At 43.3% G+C, this 21,302-nt stretch overlaps 1 protein-coding gene across 6 annotated transcripts in view; it reads left to right on the forward strand.

Annotated features, from left to right (window-relative positions):
- CLSTN1 (calsyntenin 1) overlaps positions 1-21,302 on the forward strand; it is a 76,029-nt gene that overhangs the window by 22,133 nt on the left and 32,594 nt on the right. For all 6 annotated transcript variants that reach the window (XM_070768256.1, XM_070768257.1, XM_070768260.1 and 3 more), the window contains exon 2: positions 14,327-14,449. In XM_070768256.1, the coding sequence (XP_070624357.1) occupies positions 14,327-14,449 (123 nt within the window). The remainder of the gene's footprint in view (positions 1-14,326; positions 14,450-21,302) is intronic.

The raw sequence follows: 21,302 nt of genomic DNA on the forward strand, positions 1-21,302 counted from the left end.
CTGTCAAAAACCAGAAAATAGCAAGTGTCGGTGAAGATGTGGCGAAATTGGAAGCCTGTGCGCTGTTGGTGGGGACATAAAATGGTGCAGCTGCTATGGAAAACAGTATGTCACTTCCTCAGAAAATTAAAAGTAGAATTACTCTATGACCCACTTCACAGTATGTAGCCTAAAGAATTGAAAGCGGGGTCTTGAGAAGGTATGTGTACATGTTCATGACAGCACTCTTCATAGTAGCTGAAAGATAGCAGCAACCCAAGTGTCCGTTGATGGAAGAATGGATAAACAGCAGTATACACATGGGCTTCCCAGGTGTCTCAGGAGTAAAGAATTGCCTGCCATTGCAAGAAACGCAAGAGACGTGGGTTTGATCCCTGAGTTGGGAAGATCCCCTGGAGGAAGAAATGGCAGCCCACTCCAGTATTCTTGCCTGGAGAATCCCATGGACAGAGGAGCCTGGCTGGTTTCAGTCTTATGGGGTTACAAAGAGTCGGACGTGACTTAGCGTCTGAGCACATAGGCAGTATATACAGTGGAATACTATTCAGTCTTGCAAAGGGAGGGAGTTCTGACACATGCTGTAACATCAGTGAACCTTGAGGACATTATGTTAATGAAAGCAAATCAATCATAAAAGTACAGGTATCTGCTTTTCTGAGGTGCCTAGAGTAGTCATAAGAGGCAGAAGGTAAACTGATAGTTGCTGGGGGCTGGCATGAAGGAATGGAGAATCTGTTTAATGGGGACAGAATTTCAATTGTGCAGGCTGAAAAGTGTCCTGGGTTTGAATGTACTTAATGCCATTGGGTGGTACAGTTAAAACTGGTTGAGATGGTAAATGCATATTTTATAACAATTGAAAACCTTGTTTGAAATTTGAAGGGATAATTAGAAGGGCCCCTTGCTTGGAAAAGTTGGAATAGTAGAAAGTGTGATTTTGTTCCCTAAGAATTCCTTTGCAGAATGTGCTTAAAATATTTTAATCAACCATAACACAAGCTCTTCAGGGGCAGGAGGTGTTCTCTTCACCACTGTTTCCGCAGCACTTAGAAGACTACCTGTGGCTCAGTAAAGATAGATGAATGGATGGCCCATGGATGGGTGGACGATGTATGCATGTATGGGTGGATGAATGAGGAGTGGATGGGCAGTGGAAATGGATGATGGATTGATGATGGGTGATGGATAGATGGACTGTGGATGGATGGAGTGTGAATGGATGGAGTGTGGATGGATGTTGGACAGTGGATAGGTTGATGATGGATGGACTGGAGAGATGGACAGATGAGTTGATGGATGGATGGACAATGGAAAGAAGGAAGAGAATCAGAGAGATTCTTTCTATTCCCCTTTCCCTGTATTCTCCCCAGCCGTCGTCCCTCCTTAACTCTCAGTCCAGGAGGGGAACAGCTGTCCCATCTACCATGTGCTGTGGAAGCTCAGATGCCAAACCAGTCTTGGGTCAGCCCCTTATTGTTTCTCGTCTTGTTCCTGCTGCCAGCGTCTTTAACTGGTTTCCCCAGTTGCATTCCTGCCCCTTCCTATCCCCTCATCCTGAGGCTGTTAGTCTTCCCTCACCATCTCTCTCCCTTGCTTCCGTCTCTATTGCTTCCCCCTCAGCGTTTTGAACTTGGGAGAAGGGCATCCATGCTCCTCCCCTTCAACTCTTGCTTACTCTGGTCTCACCTCGTGACACGCATCCCGATCCCCGACACACGGAATGACAGGCGCCGCAGGCAGGTCACCATCTTCTCCTCTTACAAGATAACACCACCTCACATGCAGGGCTGCATGCTCACAGTAGGTGAACTTGAAATGGGAATAAACACAAGCAGTGTTCCACTGTACCATTAAAAAAGATTAATTGCTTGTTTGCTCAAGGATTCATTTTACACTGAAAGGTGATTTTAGTTTAGAGATGAACTTCACCATTGATGGCGTACACACAGTTTGTAAAGTTGACTATTTTTGAACCCCTTAAATGATTTTAACATGGAAAACCTTGGCTTTCCTTAAGGTGGTAGGTCTAAGTGGCTCTGTGGCAGCCGGGGAAGACATTTGCCCCCAGAGGAGTCTTGGCAGAGGCTAGAGACGTTTGGGGTTGTCAGAGCTGCAGAGATGCTGCCAGCATCTAGTGGATGGAGGCCAGGGATGCTGCTGAACATCCTGCGATGCACGGGATGAGCCACACCTGGAAATATCTTGTTCAGAATGACAGCCGTGCTGAGGTTGAAAACCCTCATCTAAATAATATCTAACACATACAGATTTTTCAGACACTTTATTTAACATTAAATTTATTTGGGAATTGTGATGAAGAGGCCCTTAGACCTGCCTACACAGTTTGTCTAGTGATTCTTTGAACATGTTCAGTTTTAGAAAAAAATTAAAAAGAGTAATTTAAAAACGTATTTTACAAAGTCAGAGGAAACCCATGTTGGATTAGCCAGAATTGTTACCAGGAATAACCTCAGCTGGAAAGGAGAGCTATTGTTTATAAATTCCATTCACTGTTACTTTGGTTGATTAAAAAGTTTCCTCTTCTGGTAAAAAGTCAGTTGTTTTTTCACTGTTGTTTCACATCTAACAGTTTCACTCTGTATAATATTCCTCTCTCTCCTTTTGCTGAGTAGAGGGGGATGAAATTACACCTGAGTGTGGGCTGCAGGGATTCCCTTTCACTGCAGGTCGTGTTCAGGGAGATGGTGACAGGAAGGTTGTCATGGGAACACCTCCTGAGCCTCATAAGCTCTGGTCCTTTTGTACTCGCTGTTACTTCTAAAGTGTACCCTTTGCTTACGATTAATTTATCAACAAGTATTTGTTGGATATCCATGTGTCAGGCATAGAGTGGACCCTTCACTTACCTCACTTGTAATCCTCAACACAAGGTTGTGAAAGGTGATCTCATTCCTTACTTAGGATGCAGAACCAGATACAGAATAGTTCCAACAATCTGCCCCTAGTTACACAGGGAGTAAGAAACAGAACTCACTAAGTTCTGTCTGATCCCAAAGTCCCAGCTTCTCACTGTCTAAAGGGGGCTTCCCTGGTGGCTCAGTGGTAAAGAATCCACCTGCAATGCAGGAGACCCAGGTTTGACCCCTGGGTTGGGAAGATTCCCTAGAGAAGGAAATGGCAACCCACTCTACTGGTTGCCTGGGAAATCCCATGGTCAAAGGAGCCTTGCAGGCTATAGTCCATGGGGTTGCCAAAGAGTCAGACACAACTAAGTGACCAAACAACTGTTTAAAAAATTGAGAGAACTCAGGGGTGAAGCAGAAGAGGAATGCTCACTGTTAGGATGCAGAAATAGGTACAGAATAATTAAACAATCTGCCCCTAAATCGCAGCCCAGCCTCTCCTTACACACTCAGAGCCACATGTTCATGACTGTGTTGCTAGTCCTAGAATGAGCCATATATTTTTCTATCTTTCTACCTTACATGTGTTTTTAAAACTGTTTTAATTGAAGTATAGTTAACTTACGATTTTGTGTTTTAGGTGCAAAACAAAGTGATTCGGTTACACACACACATATATTTTCAGATTCTATTGTAGGTTATTACAAGATATTGAATATAGTACCCTGTGCTATATGGTAGGTCGTCGTTGTTTATTTTATATATAGTAGTATGTACCTGTTAATCCCCAAGCTCCTGATTTAACCTCCCCTTCCCCTTTGACTTCCCTGATGGCTCAGATGGTTAAGAATGTGCCTGTAATGTAGGAGACCTGGGTTCAATCCCTGGATCGGGAAAATCCCCTGGAGAAGGGAATGGCTACCCACTCCAGTATTCTTGCCTGGAGAATTCTATGGACAGAGAAGCCTGATGGGCTACATACAGTTCATGGGGTTGCAAAGAGTTGGACATGACTGGATGACTAACACTTTCCCCTTTGGCAACCATGAGTTTGTTTTCTATGTCTGTGAGTCTGTTACTGTTTTATAAATAACATTCATTTGTATAAGTCTTTTAGATTCTACACATAAGCGATGTCATATGATATTTGTCTTTGTCTGATTTACTTCACTTAATACGATAATCTCTAGGTTCATCCACGTTGCTGCAAATGGCATTATTTTTTGCCTTTTATGGCTGAGTAATATTCCATTGTGTATATGTAACACATCTTTATCCATTTACATAGCCATGGACATTTAGGTTGCTTCCATGTCTTGGCTGTTAGTGCTTCTATTGGACATTGGGGTGCATGTATCTTTTCAAATTATAGTTTTGTCAGATACATGCTGAGGGAGTGAGGTTGCTGGATCATACAGCAACTTTGCTTTGAGTTCTTAAAGGAACCTTTATATGTATCTTTATTCTGATAAAATACTCTTACTCCTGAGAAACCTGTTCTCTTGTTAGGGCTGTTCCTGGGGAAGAGGGTCTCCCCTGGTACTTCAAGTGGGAATACTCAACTTCCTAGGGTTGACCTCAGGTATTCCCAGCTCTCTCACCAGTCACAGGGTAGAATGGCACCTCCCTACCCCCGGGAGCTTTCATGGGGCTGTGTGGCTGGTTCTGGCTATGAGTTAGGAGCTGCTTGTGTCCCTTCTGGGCGGAAGTTTCAGCTCCAGAGCCCTGTCCTTCCTCTTGCAGGGGGCATTGCCATGTTGGTGATGGTGGCCCCTTGGTCATCTTGGCTCCTGCTGACTGATGAAGTTCCTGGTACAACGCATAACCCCTTCACTGGAGCCACACCATCTAGAATGTAGAATGTTGACATGTTTGTGTGCTCCCAAGCTTGTAACTTGATTTCCTGAGAGCCCAACTCCTTGCAGTGTGAGCATGCATAGTAGGTGTTCAAGAAAGATGTCTTAGAGTTAACTCCCAGTCAGTGATGATGGGAAGCCAAGGGGACCTTTGATGTTAAGCTGCTTTGAAGAATCAGGGATGGTTTAATTTAAATAAGAGTTTATGACTGAGGCAGTATATTTTAATTAGGGGACTATGAATATTTCAGGATATTTAATATTTTCAATATTTTTGAGAAAAAAAGTCAGGTGGATATTTTATACTCTTATCATTTATGACACCTATCTGTGTGTATCATCTTTAACAACTCCAGGCAAGAATACTGGAGTGAGTTGCCATTTCCTTCTCTGGGGGAACTTCTCCACTCGGGGAACAAACTTGGGTCTTTTTGCAGCCCAGTTATTTACCAACTGAACTGCGAGGGAAGCCCCCATCTTTAACAAAGGGCCTGCTAACTCAGATTACATTCCCATTCCTTGGTAAGAGCTGGATTTTTTAATCAAAGCCTGTCCTGTGCCCAGCCGCTTAATCGTGTCCAACTCTTTGCGACCCAATGAACTGGAGCCCACCAGGCTCCTCTGTCCGTGGAATTTTCCAGGCAAGAATACTAGAGTGGGTTGCCATTTTCTACTCCAGGGGATCGTCCTGACCCAGGATCAAACCCGCCTCTCCTGAGTCTCCTGCCTTGGCAGGTGGATTCTTTACCACTGAGCCGTGTTGCCACCTAGTGGCAGTGTTCATTAATTGCAGATTTTTTTTGATGAATTGAGGTTAAACATTTAATCTGCAAACAAAACGTGTAACCTCATCTAGGATTTACGGGAGATGCCTACAGACTCTTAAAACTAAGTCACCTGTCACTATATGTTATGATGTCAGTATCTTCCTTATATGACCAAGCTAGGTGTTCTGGAGTGAGGAGGGTCATACCTCAAAACAGTGATTTCTGAAAAACAGTAGATTTCCCTTTGTAACCGAAGAAGTCAGAAGGCAATTGTTTGTGGTGCTGGGTTGATGTCAAGGCCACTGCATGCAGGCTTTGAAACCACCTTGCCTGGGTCTGTAACTTGTGTGACCTGGATAAGGGGCCATTCTTTTTAGTCCAGAGAGTTGGGATATATTGGGTATGGAAAACCCGAACGAATTTTTGGCCAACCCAGTGCTAGGGAGACATAAGTTTTATATTTCAGGTTAACCTTGGAGTTGACTGCTGTATTCTTTTCATTTTAATTTTTCAATTAGTGGCAGTTTCTAATGATTAAAATCTACCACAACCATAAAAACTTGCCATGTCCTAAAATGATAGGTATCTACCCCAGAAACACCCTACACTTAGAGGTTTGATCAGGTTTCCCAGGTAGCTTAGTGGTAAAGAACTTGCCTGCAGTGCAGGAGCCACAGGAGATGCAGGTTCGATCCCTGGGTCGGGAAGATCCCTTGGAGGAGGGTATGGGAACCCAACCCAGTATTCTTGCCTGGAGAATCCCATGGACAGAGGAGCCTGGCAGGCTACAGGCCATGGGGTTGCAAAGCGTGGGGCATGACTGAAGCAGCTGAGCACACATGCAGAGGTTTGGTCGCTAGCCTTGCTATTCTGTGATTTTGGTTAATGCCGTGGCATTCAAACTTTAGCTGGCTTTTTTAAATGATCTAGAATGCAATGAAATGACTTGGGTAAAGACTCTGAATATGGTGACCCACTCCTGGACTTATGGCCAGTAGTCTAATGTCTTTATTTGTGATCTTTTTTTGGATGATGACAGAAACATCAATCACTTGTTTCCATCAATATTTTATAATGCACTTGAATGTGATGAAATATTAAAAATATCATTTATTAAATATTTAAAAGCTCAGTCAGTGGACCTGGCCAAATCTCTTCATTCTACTGCCAGCTTAAGTAGCAATTTAGAAATTTGAGCTATAAAATTAGAATAGTGGGGGAAAATAAAAGAGCTGGGACTATAGCTGTTCAATTATTATTCCCCTTGAACCATTAGCCATTTTCAGCTGCAGGCCTTTCCACTTAGGGTAGCCAGAAATTCATCACAGATTTTCTGTAGTTTGCTTGTCTTGATATTTTTTACTTTCTTACCAAGCAAATCCACTTAGTTTAAGTCTCAGGAGTTTTACTGACTCACATATTGGAATAGTGTTCTTTAGTCTTATTTACTGTGCTTGTAACTTTATTAATAAAATCTTAAATGTGAAAACAAATTGGAATTGAATATTGCTTTTAGTAGTACATTATCAATAGTGAATTGAACTAATAGCCTCTGAATTTTTTTTTCCTTTTAGCATTTATTTATTTGGTTGAGTTGGGTTTTAGTTGCAGCATGTGAAATCTAGTTCCCTGACCAGGGATCGAACCCAGGTCCCCTACATTGGGAGCATGGAGTCTTAGCCACTGGACCACCAGGGAAGTGCCTAGCCTTCTGTGTTTTCAAATGAGAGATTAGTGACAGACAGCAGAGGTTTTTGGAATGCTTTCTTTAAAATGGCCTGTTTATCTGTCTTAGATCTGTAACTCCAGCCAGTGTTCTAGCCTATCTTGTAGGACGGTTTAACAAGACCTGGAGAGGATGAGGAGTTTCAGCAGTTAGGGGAAGCATTCAACCTGGTTGCAAAGTGAGGCTGTTTTCTGTGCTCTCTGGAGCCCTGTCCTCTCAAAGCATGCAGCCAACTGTGGGACCCTTGCAGAGCACCAAGCCACCTAACTCACCACTGTCCTGGGGGTTATGTCTTGTTTTTTCCTTTAACTTTTATTTTATATCGCAGTACAGCTGATTAACAATGTTGTGATAGTATCAGGTGAACAGCAAAGCCAGTCAGCCATACATATGCATGTATCCATTCCCCTCCTAAACTCCCTTCCCATCCAGGCTGCCACATACTGTTGAGCAGAGTTCCCTGTGCTGTACAGTAGGTCCTTGTTGGTTATCCATTTAAAATATAATATCGAGTACATGTCCATCCCAAACTCCCTAACTATCCCTTCCTCCCACCCTTCCCCTGGGGCACGTTTCTGGAGGAGAAGGGGAGATTGTGCCACAACCAGCTGAACGCTCTTCTTTACTAAGTCTCTTGTTCCAGGAGCAGCTGTTAGGAGAGGAGGGGACGTTCTCCAGAGGCACTGTGTTTTTGGTTTTTGTGGTCTAGGTTTCCTTTCATATTATTAACAGTTCCCTTCGTAATCTAACGAGAACGTACCTGTCCAGGCAGATCCCTCAATATTTTGATGGCTCTAAAATTCTTGTCTCCTTTTCCTGGAACATCCAACTGCCAGAAACAAAAAATAGACATCTTCCCAATATCTAAAACACCCAGTACATTTTTTTTTTTTCAGTTCTCCACACTAAAACTTTCTTCTCTATGAGAAAATTTATAAACCAGGGTACTGACTGTATTTGTACCGTCCATGGGTATATTCTCACTCACTTACTAGATAGTTCCTGAGGAATGAGATCCTAAGTCCTGGGAATAAGTAGAGAAAAAGGGTCACACCCTCCTGGAATCCATGGTTTTGTGTGTGTATGTTTACTGGAGAATTAACAACAACTCAGCCCCTTATGGTATTTCCTGAGTGCCTGATCCCATCCTGAGCATTTTACTTGGGACGGGTTAGATCACATGGGAACCTCAGAGGTGGGTGCTGTTGCTGTCCCCATTTTAAAGATGGGGAAACTGAGGCCCAGGGAAGCCAAGTAGCCTGCCCCAGGTCCTAGACTGACTGCTCGTGGTCAGGAGGAGTAGCAGAGGAAAGAAAGAGAAAGTGGGGCTGGGGGGCAGAGCAGCGGGCTCTGTCTTAATTGGAGGGGGGAATCTCTTTTATTGTGTGGTTTTTTGTTTTTTGTTTTTTTTTGGCTGCCCCAAGTCTTAGTTTTGGCACTCCAGGTCTTCGGTCTTTGTTATGGGGACTCTTTATTTCCAGCACTCAGAGTCTTTGGCGCTGGAGGAGCGAATGCTTCGACAGAGGCCTGAGGCGAGAGACCTTGTGAGGGCATCCGAGAGGTCAAAGCTGTTTTAATTATATTAAGACATCACTTGTTTTCTCCTCATTTTTTTCATGAATGCACATTGGAGTTTCCTAGAGGCTGCATGATGCATCATAATGCAGCCTCTTGGCTGTAGGAGTGGAGGTGAGAACCCAGCTGTCTTCTGCTAAGCCGGGCCATGAAAGGATTTGCAGAACGTAAAGCATTGCCAGTCTTCCTAGTAAACTCTCTTTTAAAATATATATTTATTTTCATTAACATATTATGTTAATTCACAGTGGCTTTGTTTTTGAAAATGAATTAATAACAAATATCAGTACTAACGCTTTTCTTTGGTTTTAACTTTCAGCACTGATTATTATTGTTGTTACCGATAGACAGGCCCTCCTAAGGCAGAGTTGTTCGGGGTCCTCAGGATCTTTGGTGTAGATGGATTCTGAGAGTGCAGGCTCTGAGCCACCCCCATGATCACAGCAGTACCCCAGCTGCTGTGGGACGAGTCAGTGCACGAGATGGGGAGGAGGCCATTACTGGACTTTTGTAATAGCTCTCAGTAGACAGCACAGGGGATAAGAAATGGCTACATCTGGGTTTATTTTGTGAGTGTGGAATTTTTTTTTTAACGTGGTAAAATACCCATAGCATAAAATTTCCCGTCTTGACCATTTTTAAGTGTTGGAGTCAGTGGTATTGGGTTCATTCATTCATACTGTTGTGCAGTCAACCGCTGGAACTCTTTTCGTCTTGCAAAACCAAAACCCTCTATACCCTTTAGCCAACTCCCTGTGGGTCTGGGTTTGCTTTGAAAGTGAAGGCAGGGAACTTGCTGTTGGTTTGGGTGCAGCCTGTATAAAATGTCGGGTGGAAGCGTCATTAAGGAGAGAGCAGGTCGCTCATCTTGCCCCTCGCAGACACAGGCCTGCGCCTTTGGAATTTCACATGTGAGCACTCTGCTTCTTCAATAGGTCACATGGGAGTTAGTGCAGGTGGGGCTCAGGTGCTTCTGATCCTCACTGTCTCCCCTCGTCCCATCATCGTTAAAGCAAAGAAAAGTAGGACCACATCACGGTCACACAGCATGAAAGACAGTTAAACATTTAAATTTAGTTTCAGTCGCTTCTGGTTGACTGCCCAAAGAGAATCTGGGTAGTTCATTCAAGAAATAGGCCCCAACTATATGGAAATAAAGTTTTATAACCAGTGACTCTTAAAGGAAATCAACCCTGAATATTCACTGGAAGGACTGATGCTGAAGCTGAAGCTCCAGTACTTTGGCCCACTTGATGTGAAGAGCCGACTCATTAGAAAAGACCCTGATGCTGGGAAAGATTGAAGGCAGGAGGAGAAGGGGATGACAGAGGATGAGATGGTTGGATGGTATCACTGACTCAGTTCAGTTTAGTCTCTCAGTCATGTCCGATTCATTGCGACCCCATATACTGCAGCACTCCAGGCTTCAGTATCCATCACTACCTCCCAGAGCTTGCTCAAACTCATTTCTATTGGGTCAGTGATGCTATCCAACCATCTCATTCTCTGTCGTCTCCTTCTCTTCCCGCCTTCAATCTTTCCCAGCATCAGGGCCTTTTCCAATGAGTCAGCTCTTTGCATGAGGTTGCCAGAGTATTGGAGTTTGAGCTTCAGCATCAGTCCTTCCAATGAATATTCAGAACTAATTTCTTTTAGGATTGACTGATTTGATATCCTTGCAGTCCAAGGGACTGTCAAGAGTCTTCTCCAACACCATGGTTCAAAAGCATAAATTCTTCAACACTTAGCTTTCTTTGTAGTCCCAACTCTCACATTCATACATGACTACTGGAAAAACCATAGCTTTGACTAGACGGACCTTTGTTGGCAAAGTAATTAATGTCTCTGCTTTTTAATATACTGTCTAGGTTGGTCATAGCTTTTCTTCCAGGAGCAAGCATCTTTTAATTTCGTGGCTGCAGTCACCATCTGCAGTGATTTTGGAGCCCCCCCAAAAATAAAGTCTCTGTTTCCATTGTTTCCCCATCACTGACTCAATGGACATGAATTTGAGATAGTGAAGAACAGGGAAGCCTGGTGGGCTGCAGTCCACGGGGTGGCAAAGAGTCAGACATGACTTAGTGGCTGAACAACAACAACATTCCGTTTAATCACATTAGCTTCATGAGTCATTCCATGGTTAATCTATATCCTGAGGTTATAATGTGAATACTCAGAAGGTGAAAATAGGAAAATGGAAAGGTTCCAACTGTGAAAGGAGCTCAAAATAGGCTGGTGGAGAGAGGAACCCAGGGAGGGGCTTGGTGGCCTCAACCAGAGGAAAGTCTCAGCACGGACCCTCTGGGGGCCACAGCTGGGGAAAAACGAAATGGACAGAAACCACAAATTCATTTTCTCAGATCAGCAGGCTGTCAGAGCAGATGTTCTTACCCTAAACACGAAAGGAGCAGTTCAGTTCAGTTCAGTCGCTCAGTCGTGTCCGACTCTTTGCAACCCCATGAATTGCAGCACGCCAGGCCTCCCTGTCCATCACCAACTCCTGGAGTTCACCCAGACTCACGTCCATCAAGTCAGTGATGCCATCCAGCCATCTCATCCTCTGGCGTCCCCTTCTACTCCTGCCCCCAATCCCTCCCAGCGTCAGGGTCTTTTCCAGTGAGTCAACTCTTCACATGAGGTGGCCAAAGAACTGGAGTTTCAGCTTTAGCATCATTGCTTCCAAAGAAATCCCAGGGCTGATCTCCTTCAGAACGGACTGGTTGGATCTCCTTGCAGTCCAAGGGACTCTCAAGAGTCTTCTCCAACACCACAGTTCAAAAGCATCAATTCTTCGGCGCTCAGCCCTCTTCACAGTCCAACTCTCACATCCATACATGACCACAGGAAAAACCATAGCCTTGACTAGACAGACCTTTGTTGGCAAAGTAATGTCTCTGCTTCTCAATATGCTATCTAGGTTGGTCATAACTTTCCTTCCAAGGAGTAAGCGTCTTTTAATTTCATGGCTGCAGTCACCATCTGCAGTGATTTTGGAGCCCCCCCAAAATAAAGTCTGACACTGTTTCCACTGTTTCCCCATCTATTTCCCATGAAGTGATGGGACCAGATGCCATGATCTTTGTTTTCTGAATGTTGAGCTTTAAGCCAACTTTTTCACTCTCCACTTTCACTTTCATCAAGAGGCTTTTTAGTTCCTCTTCACTTTCTGCCATAAGGGTGGTGTCATCTGCATATCTGAGGTTATTGATATTTCTCCCGGCAATCTTGATTCCAACTTGTGTTTCTTCCAGTCCAGCATTTCTCATGATGTACTCTGCATATAAGTTAAATAAACAGGGTGACAATATACAGTCTTGAAGTACTCCTTTTCCTGTTTGGAACCAGTCTGTTGTTCCATGTCCAGTTCTAACTGTTGCTTCCTGACCTGCATATAGGTTTCTCAAGAGGCAGGTCAGGTGGTCTGGTATTCCCATCTCTTTCAGAATTTTCCACAGTTTATTGTGATGCACATAGTCAAAGGCTTTGACATAGTCAATAAAGCAGAAATAGATGTTTTTCTGGAATTCTTTTCCTTTTTTGATGATCCAGCGGATGTTGGCAATTTGATCTCTGGTTCCTCTGCCTTTTCTAAAACCAGCTTGAACATCAGGAAGTTCACGGTTCACATATTGCTGAAGCCTGGCTTGGAGAATTTTGAGCATCACTTTACTAGCGTGTGAGATGAGTGCAAGTGTGTGGAAAGGAGCAGTGCTAGTACCCAACTGAGAAGGAAAAACATCACTTCTCCAGTTGTCCACCCCAGCCCTGTGGTTTGTTGGGGATGGGGGTCCAGGCTTCACAAAAGAGGAAATTGAGGACTTCCCTGGTGGTGCAGTGGATGAGAATCCACCTACCAGTGCAGGGGGCATGGGTTTGATCCTTGGTCTAGGAAGATTCCACATGCCTCGGGGCAACTAAACTCGTGTGCCACAATTACTGAGCCCCTGTGCTGCAAGTACTGAAGCCCTTGTGCCTAGATCCTGTTCTCTGCAACAAGAGAAGCCACTGCAGTAAGTTCAAGTGCCGTAACTAGAGAAAGTCCACATGGAGCAATGAAGACCCAGGGCAACCAAAAGTAAATATTTTAAAAAAGAAATTGAGATCAGGAAATCAGTTTCATGTTCCAGATCACACAGCACATTATAGAGGGGCTCTGGAGTTTGGGTCCAGGCTGTCCTGATCCCAGAGCAGATTATCATTATTTTTTAAAGCAGGTTTTTCCTGATCACTGTTTTCAGTCAGATTTTTTAGGAATTTTGCGTATCATTTTCTTTTAATTTATTATATTTGTAATTTTATATTTATAAATCTTGTTTCACCCATTTGTTTTACATTTCTTTTTGTAATGCTAATTTTAAATAATACTGTTATTATCATAAAGAAATAACATTTTAAAAATTGAAGTATAGTTGATTTACTATATTATGTTAGTTTCAGGTGTAAGATAGAGTGATTCAGTGTATTTATAGATTGCTTTCCGTTTAAAGTTATTTTCGAATAATGGCTGTATTTCTCTGTGCTATACAGTCTACCTTTGTTACATATTTTTATATGTAACGGTTTGTATCTCTTTAAAAAAAAAGTTTTTTTTTGAGGTATAGTTGATTTATAATGTGTTTCTGATATACAGCAAAGTGATTCTGTCTTTAAAAATATATGTATATATTTAAGAATATACTCTTAAATGTGGGCTTCCCTGGTGGCTCAGATGGTAAAGAATCTGCGTGACTTAGCACACATGCAGTTTGGGAGACCCGAGTTTAATCCCTAGGTCGGGAAGATCCCCTTGGAGGAGGGAATGGCTACCCATCCCAGTATTCTTGTCTGAAGAATTCCATAGACAGAGGATCCTGGTGGGCTGCAGTCTGTGGGGTCTTATATATATATTCTCTCTCTCTCTCATACACACATGTACATTATCTTTATCTTTATATCGTTATCATATCTGTATATTCTTTTTCATATTCTTTTCCATCACTGACTCAGTGGACAGGAATTTGAGCAAGTTCCAGGAGATAGTGAAGGACAGGGAAGCTTGGTGGGCTATAGTTTGTGGGGTTGCATGACTTAGCAAATGAACAACAAACCCATGGTTTATTGCAAGATTTTGAGTACAGTTCCGTGTGCTATACAGTAGGGCCTTGTTGTTCAGTTTGTATCTTTTAATCCAAGAGATAACATATTTTTATTTGTAACTCTTCTAGGATCGGCTGAAAACAGAGGTGGTATGAGTTAGTCTGTGAAACTGTCCATGTAACCATCAATCTTTTTTCTTTCTTTCAGTTTCTAGAGCAGTTCATTTCTTATTTTTGGTTGCTTCGGGGGTTGGCCTCAGATAATTTCTGCATTTCTTTAGGAGTTCATCCCACTTGGATCTTGTTACCAGACTTGGCCACAAAAAATAGCAGCGTGGCCTTTCAGACTCATGAGGGTTTTATTGTTAATGATATGGATGTATGTTTTCAAAAGCGGTGGTGTTGAAAATAACAGTTCTAACCTGGCCTATGTCCTTTCTCCTCCTTCTCTTTTTAAACACAGTCAACAAGCACAAGCCGTGGCTGGAGCCCACATATCATGGCTTAGTTACGGAGAGCGACAGCACCGTGCTCCTCGACCCCCCACTCATCGCCCTGGACAAAGATGCTCCTTTGCGCTTTGCAGGTACCAACCTGTCTTTGTTTACTCCCTGTCGTGAGTCTGGGAAGCATTTCACGTGTCCCATTTGGGTTGTTTCTGAGCCTTTCTGAGAATGTCTTGATAGCTAAGGGTTGTGTGTGGCCCCCACGTATCACAGGGGTACCTGACTGCCCTTGCAAAGCCTGTACTTTTTGAAAGGCAAAACATTTAATTGCATCACTGTGTTCTTTGTCTTGATGTAACCAACAAGAGAGCATCCAGACCAGTGCATCTCAAGCTTTTGTGTCTGTGCAGAGCACGGGATCGTGCTTAAAATGCAGGCTTGGATACAGTGGTTCTGGGGGCACCTGCAACCTTGCCTTTCTAACCTGTTTTCTGGTGCTCCTGGTCTCTGAGCAGTGAGAATCTGGAGCAGTGGTTCCTAAGCCTTTTGCACCAGGGACCAGGTTCCATGGAAGACAATTTTTCCATGGACTGTAGCAGGAGGTAAGGGATGGTTTGGGGATGATTCAAGCGCATTAGATTTATAGAACACTTTTATTATTACATCAGCTCCACCTCAGATCTTCAGGCTTCAGATTCCAGAAGTTGGGGGCCCCTGATATAAGTAATTACAGCTCATGATTTTCCTTGTACTACTTAGGTTTCAGTTACCTGAAGAGACTTAGTTGAGAATATTGAGCAGTCTTTTAGACTGATTTCATTTGGCTTAGATGTTACTTTCAGTAAATCTTTAGCATGAGTTACTTTATAAGATTGTAAGCTCAGTGTTCACTGGGACAGATCGAGGATTGCTCTGAAGATCTGCTGTCTCAGTGGCTTCCAACAGCACTTTGCAGATCAGAACTGTTCTTGCTTTACGTCAAGGCTGGGGTCACGTCCTTAATAGGCAGAGGAACAGGCTGCTTCTCCCTTTCTTTGCCTCAGAGTCAAAAGGGACGTTGTGAAGTTAATTTTTAAAGAGTGGTTTTTGCCTGATGTTTTTCCAGAACAAAATGTGTTTGTTCTGTTTGCCTCAAAACAAATGAGAAAAATTCAATTAGCTCATATAGATCATTCCATACATTGAATTTACTATGGTAAATAGGAGACATGAATGCAAGGATGTCTCTGAAGAGCTATTTAAAGACTGATTTTCTCTTCTTTCTGTTCAAGTGCCACATCCCATTTCCAGGGGAGTAACCTGAGAAGCACCTTGTGCTATTGAGTCAGTGGTAGAGACAGATCCTCTTGATTAGTTTTACTCGTTTATTGGTTTTTAGAGAGAAATCCAATTAGATGCATGGTAGAGGAAGTGCTCTGTGCTAGGAAGACACACAGTCTCTGTTTGGTAGCCAAGGTGATTTTTTTTTTTGGTTGTTCCCCCCTCCCCTGATTTAAAAATCATTTTTAGCATTGCCTATGGTTTCCTCTGGGCATCACTAAATTTTTGAGTATTTGCATAGATATATTTACACACACTTTGCATGCAACACCTTTGTTTATCATATACAGTTCCTCCTTGCGGGTGTGACGTTTCGGGGTCTTGTCAGTAACCTTACTAGGGTCATCTAGCTTATGTTCCTGAGGGTACTTGCATCTCCCTGACATCTAATTGATTTTGATTAGCAATTGCAGTCAGGAGTTCTGGCATCTACTCCCCCAGGCCTCTCTTTACAAATTCTCAGCTGTACCCAGTCCTGTTGTTGGTGGATCTCTGTCCCGTTATATCACTCATGATTCATAACCCTTATAAAGCATTCAGTGTCCTGGGCACTGCTGTAAGTACTGTACAAATATGCATTTGTGTTTAATTCTCAACAGCCTTTTGAGGTAAGTATACTTCTTGTCACCCCTTTTTAAAGAGAGGAAGCTGAAGCACAGAGCTGCTAACTTACCAGCTCTGGGTCACACGGCTTAGATGTGTCAGAGGCCAGATTCCAAGTCAGGCAGGATGGCTCTTAACTGTGATGCTGTGTTAGGCAGCACAGAAAGTTACAGAGGATGGGAAGTAGGAAATGAAATGTACATTGAGTACTAACCTTGAAGTCATTTTACGTGTCACTTCTTTCTTTCTTGTTGAATTTAATTTTATTGTGTAATTTATTAAAACTTAATGTATTAAGCAACACCTAGAAAACCTACAAAAATAAGTGTTTTGTGGTGTATATAGGAATAATACAGAAAATATTGCTTTTAGTTTGGTGAAGAAAATCAATTTTGTATAGTTTGAAAATGAAAGTCCCTCAGTTGTGTCCGACTCTTTGTGACCCCATGGTCTATACAGTCCATGGGATTCTCCAGGCCAGAATACTGGAGTGGGTAGCCTTTCCTTTCTCCAGGGGATATAGTTTATTTCATCCTGAATAAAATGTGAGTTTTGTTTTAAGTTCAGATACATTATTTTTGGTGGATACAAAATAGATTCTTATGGTAAATTCTCTTTTCAAAAATATTTATTACCTTCACAATTGAAGATAGTTTCATTTTTCTTTATTATTTTTTGGTTTTGATATATGGGTTTACTACTGGGGAAATAAAAACACCATTTTAATTGTGAAATTATTAAATGTAAGATTTATCTAACTTTTTAGATATTACATGCTGTGTGGCCCCTGATATAAGTTGTTAGTGTTTGTGTAATTGTTTCTGGCTAAAATATAAATGAGTATTGCAAAAAAAAATCCTTGATATAATCTAGTCTTGAATGAAATAGTACTTACAAGGTTTTATGTTTTTAGAGATTCTCAGGTATTTTTTATTAATGTGCCAAAGTTATATATTGAGATTTTAAACAACTATATGGAGAAGCAGCGTAGAGCCTAGTATAGTGGTAACTTGATTGCATTTGCCATAGTGGACAGAAAAAATAAATATTTTCCTTCTGGAGATTTTCAGAGGGGAGCATAGTTGGTCTTATAGTCTTTTTTAAAAAAATACAGTTCATATACCATAATGTATACAGTTCACTGGTTTTTAGTGTTTTCATAAGATTGTTCTACCATCAGCCACTGTCTAATTCTACAATGGTGAAAGTGAAGTCGCTCAGTCGTGTCCGACTCTTTGTGACCCCATGGACTGTAGCCTATCAGGCTCCTCCGTCCATGGGATCTTCCAGGCAAGAGTGCTGGAGTGGATTGCCATTTCCTTCTCCAGGGGATCTTCCCGACCCAGGAATCGAACCCAGGTCTCCCGCATTGCAGGCAGACGCTTTACCGTCTGAGCCACCAGGGAAGCCCTACAGCATTTCATCACCCCAGAAAGAAACCCTTGCCTCTGTTAGCAGTCACTCCCCTTGGCAGCCACTAGTCTACTGCGTGTCTTTGGATTTGCCTGTATTCTGGATATTTCACACAAGAACAACACGCGGCTTTTTGTGACTCGCACCTTTCACTTAGCACGATGATCTGGAGGTTCACCACGTTGTGGCATGTCCCTCGTTCCTTCTTATTGCCAAATAATATTTCGGTATATGGATGGACCACGTTTTGTTTACTCATCCATCGGTAATGGGCATCAGAGTCGTTTGTACTTTGTGGCCACTGTGAGTAGTGATTCTGTGAACATCTGTGTACAAGTCTCTGTGTGGATGTTCAGTGCTCTCGATTATACACCCAGGGGTGGAACTGGTGCTCATCTACTCTTCCTGAAGCATAGTCCTCTTCCTACCGAAGTGAGTAGCTGCACAGTCCTGGGAAGGGACCTCCTCTCTCCCTCCCTCTTCTGTTACCATGGTACCCATCCAACTCCCATCCAGCTGCTACGCAGAGCACTGCCCCCACCGGGCTATAGCAGACAGGTACATAAGGAACACAAATCCTGGAGCCTAGTGCTTCAATCCTGGCTTTGAGGCTCATTGGCTGTGTGGCTCTGGGCAAATTACTTAACATCTCTGAGCCTCATTCTCATCATTTGTAACATGAAGATAATATCATATACCTTATAGGGTTTGGAAAATATTAGCTCATTTATTTATAAATAGGAAGAGCTTAAAACAATGCCTGGTATGTAGTAAGTGCTATTTTCAGTGTTCACTGCTGCTGTTAGGAATCTTTAAAAAAATTTTTTTTCATATAACATTACATGAGAACTGTCTTCCATCTTCCTCTAGTAGTCTTAGTAATATTCCATTTTCTCACTGAGTTTCTTAAATGTGTTTTGGGTAAAGCAGAGGACGGGTCTGGAGCCTTATTTTGAGCTTTGGTTGCAGTTGGTGGTGCCGTTAAGTTTACTTTAGCATCACGGTGGTGGTGGCAGCAGCCACTGCTGACATTGACTGAGCTCTCTTCTGTGTAGCGTGGGGTGTTCTCCGGCTCTGCGTGGTCCCTTTGATTCCTTCCAGCAGTCTCAGTGGTAGAGACTGTCATGCCCCCATTTTCCAGATGAGGAAACAGAGGCTCAGAGCACATCTGTCAGCAGCATGACTGCCAGGTTCTCCATTTAATCCCCGGTCCCTTAACAAGCCCCCGGGACTAGTTGGTGTTTGGGTTTTTGTCTTGATTTGTTTAATTTTTAATTTTTGGTCATGCTTCACAGCATGCAGGATCTCAGTTCCCTGACCAGGGATAGAACCCGTGCCTCCTGCAGTGGAAGCGCAGAGTCTTAATCACTGGACCACCAGAGAAGTCCCTGGGACTAGTCAGTGATCCATAAATTCTGGTAGAAGGACCGAATGAGTTTGCCTGAGATCACTCAGCCCACAAATGACAGCTCAGCCTTTGAACCAGGCAGCCTGACCCCAGTGTGATTCTTAGCTTCACCAGGTCGGCTCTCACGACACTGACTTTACGACACGGTAAACATTCTGGTCCACGGTCTTAATCCCGTAATAGGGCCTGTGTGTGGGTAGCCACTGGAGATGACTTGTCTAAACTCCTAAATAAACACCCGTGAAATGTGGGAAGCCTGGTCACCGAAGTGTGTTGTAATTTGTCACTCATCAGACTATCATGTGAAATGCACAGGGTTTGGCCCGGGGTAAGACTAGGTAAATAAAGTCTTGGTATTGGTCAAGCATTTTAGAAAATGAAAACCACACCATTCAGTTCAGCCCCTTTTCTTTAATCTGCTAAAAGCCCGAGTAGAGGTGGGGATAAAACATGTGGTGTGCATTGTATGTATTTAATGGGCAGTTACAGGCTGGAGCCACTTTATCAGCCACATTGTTGCTGTTTTTACGGTGACACCTTTGACCCCAGTGAGTTGCCTGTATTGGGAGCTGAACACTCTGCGTGCATGCATAGTCGTATCCAACTCTCTGTGGTCCCATAGACTGTAGCCCACCAGGCTCCTCTGTCCGTGGGATTTCCCAGGTAAGAATACTGAAGTGGGTTGCCATTTCCTCCTCCAGAGATCTTCCTGATGCAGAGATCCAACCTGAACTTTTTGCATCTCCTACATTGACCAGTGGATTCTTTACACCCTGCCACCTAGGAAGCCCTGCATCCACCCCCACCCCCTACCTTTTTTGAAGCTCTTTCCTTTCATATGTGGTTATAGAAGCATTCTTTTTCCTGCCTTTCTAATCTGAGTACAGATATTTTACAAGATTAAACAATTATGATATGAATGGAGTCCACAAGAAACTTCAGGACAAGAACAGGAGCTGTACTTTTGTTGACATTTAATTAGAACTGGCTCATATCTGTGCTGCTCTTCTCCATATTCTGTGTAATTCTCGTGACTCACATGCCCTGAGGGTGGCCCACGGGCGTCACCACCACACACCTCCGCCCAGTTTTGCTTTGTCAGCATGTGCAGCTGGGCTGGGACTGTGTTTGCAGCCATGAGTTGGATATGTTAGGTTAAGTCACATGAAAATGCCATTTTTGTCTGAAAATGTCAAAATACGTGAAAAATCGGAATGTCAGAAATCTTGTGTAACTCAGCCTAGTGCAAGGCAGTAATCGGTCAAGTAGCAGTTTTAAATAAACAAGGAATGGTTTGAGATCAATAATCATTAAATATTAGGTAGCTTTGCTAGGCCTCCCAGAAATTACAAAAAAGCATTTCTCAGAACACTGGTCTTCTAGGTGGGAAGGTGAGACCAGCATTGTCCGAGAGTTAAGCATGGGTGCCTGGACATCTGTAGGTCATTGTCAAGTGAGAGAGGCAGCACTGCGTAGACTGGAGTTCATGAAAAGATAAGGACGTGATTTCTAAAGGCAGACTCGAGCTCCTGCCAAGGATGGGAAGGATGTACATGGTTGGGCAGTAACGGGCAGTGGGGAGGATGGAACAGAGGTGGGAGCTGTCAGGGGTCCCAAAGAGGTGGGTGAAGAGTCAGCCCGTTTGGTGTGTCGGAGGAGCAGAGGGTTGGAAATGAGCCCAGAGCTGCATGGTTTCTGTTGCCAGGCTGAGTTAGACAGGATGTCACCTCGCCCGTGGTTTCTAGTACTGCATCCAGACAGTCCTGGGGCGCATCCGTCAGGTTCCCCTGTCTGCTCTTGCCCAGTTGAATCTGTACTTGTAAGAGCACAGCTTAGAAATTTATAACCAGCCGGTGAGGTTTGGAAACCACTGATAGGCCAATCTCTCAAGTGTGGATTGCAGCTTGTCGGCATTGGAGCCTCCTGGCAGCACTTGTTAGAAACGCAGATGACAGGGCTCTGCCCCAGAGCTGCTGAATCTGAATTTCTGGGAAGGGGGCTTGGCAAAGGACATGTTCAGCAAGTTTCTCGGACAGTTCCTGGTGCACTGGAATGTGAGAGTCCATCACAGGTTGTTGTGCCTGGGCCATTAGGGCATAACCCTTGGGTGTATGTTTTTCGTTACTGTACATCTGAGGTACCTGGAAAAACTGTTTTGATTAGAGCCACACGTGGGCTGGTTCCAGAAACTAGCCTGGACCAGTAAGCAAGGAATTCAAAAGTCACCATAAGTAAGAGTCAGCCTGGAC

This window comes from Bos indicus, chromosome 16 (assembly GCF_029378745.1).
Source record: "Bos indicus isolate NIAB-ARS_2022 breed Sahiwal x Tharparkar chromosome 16, NIAB-ARS_B.indTharparkar_mat_pri_1.0, whole genome shotgun sequence".
Taxonomy (NCBI): domain Eukaryota; kingdom Metazoa; phylum Chordata; class Mammalia; order Artiodactyla; family Bovidae; genus Bos; species Bos indicus.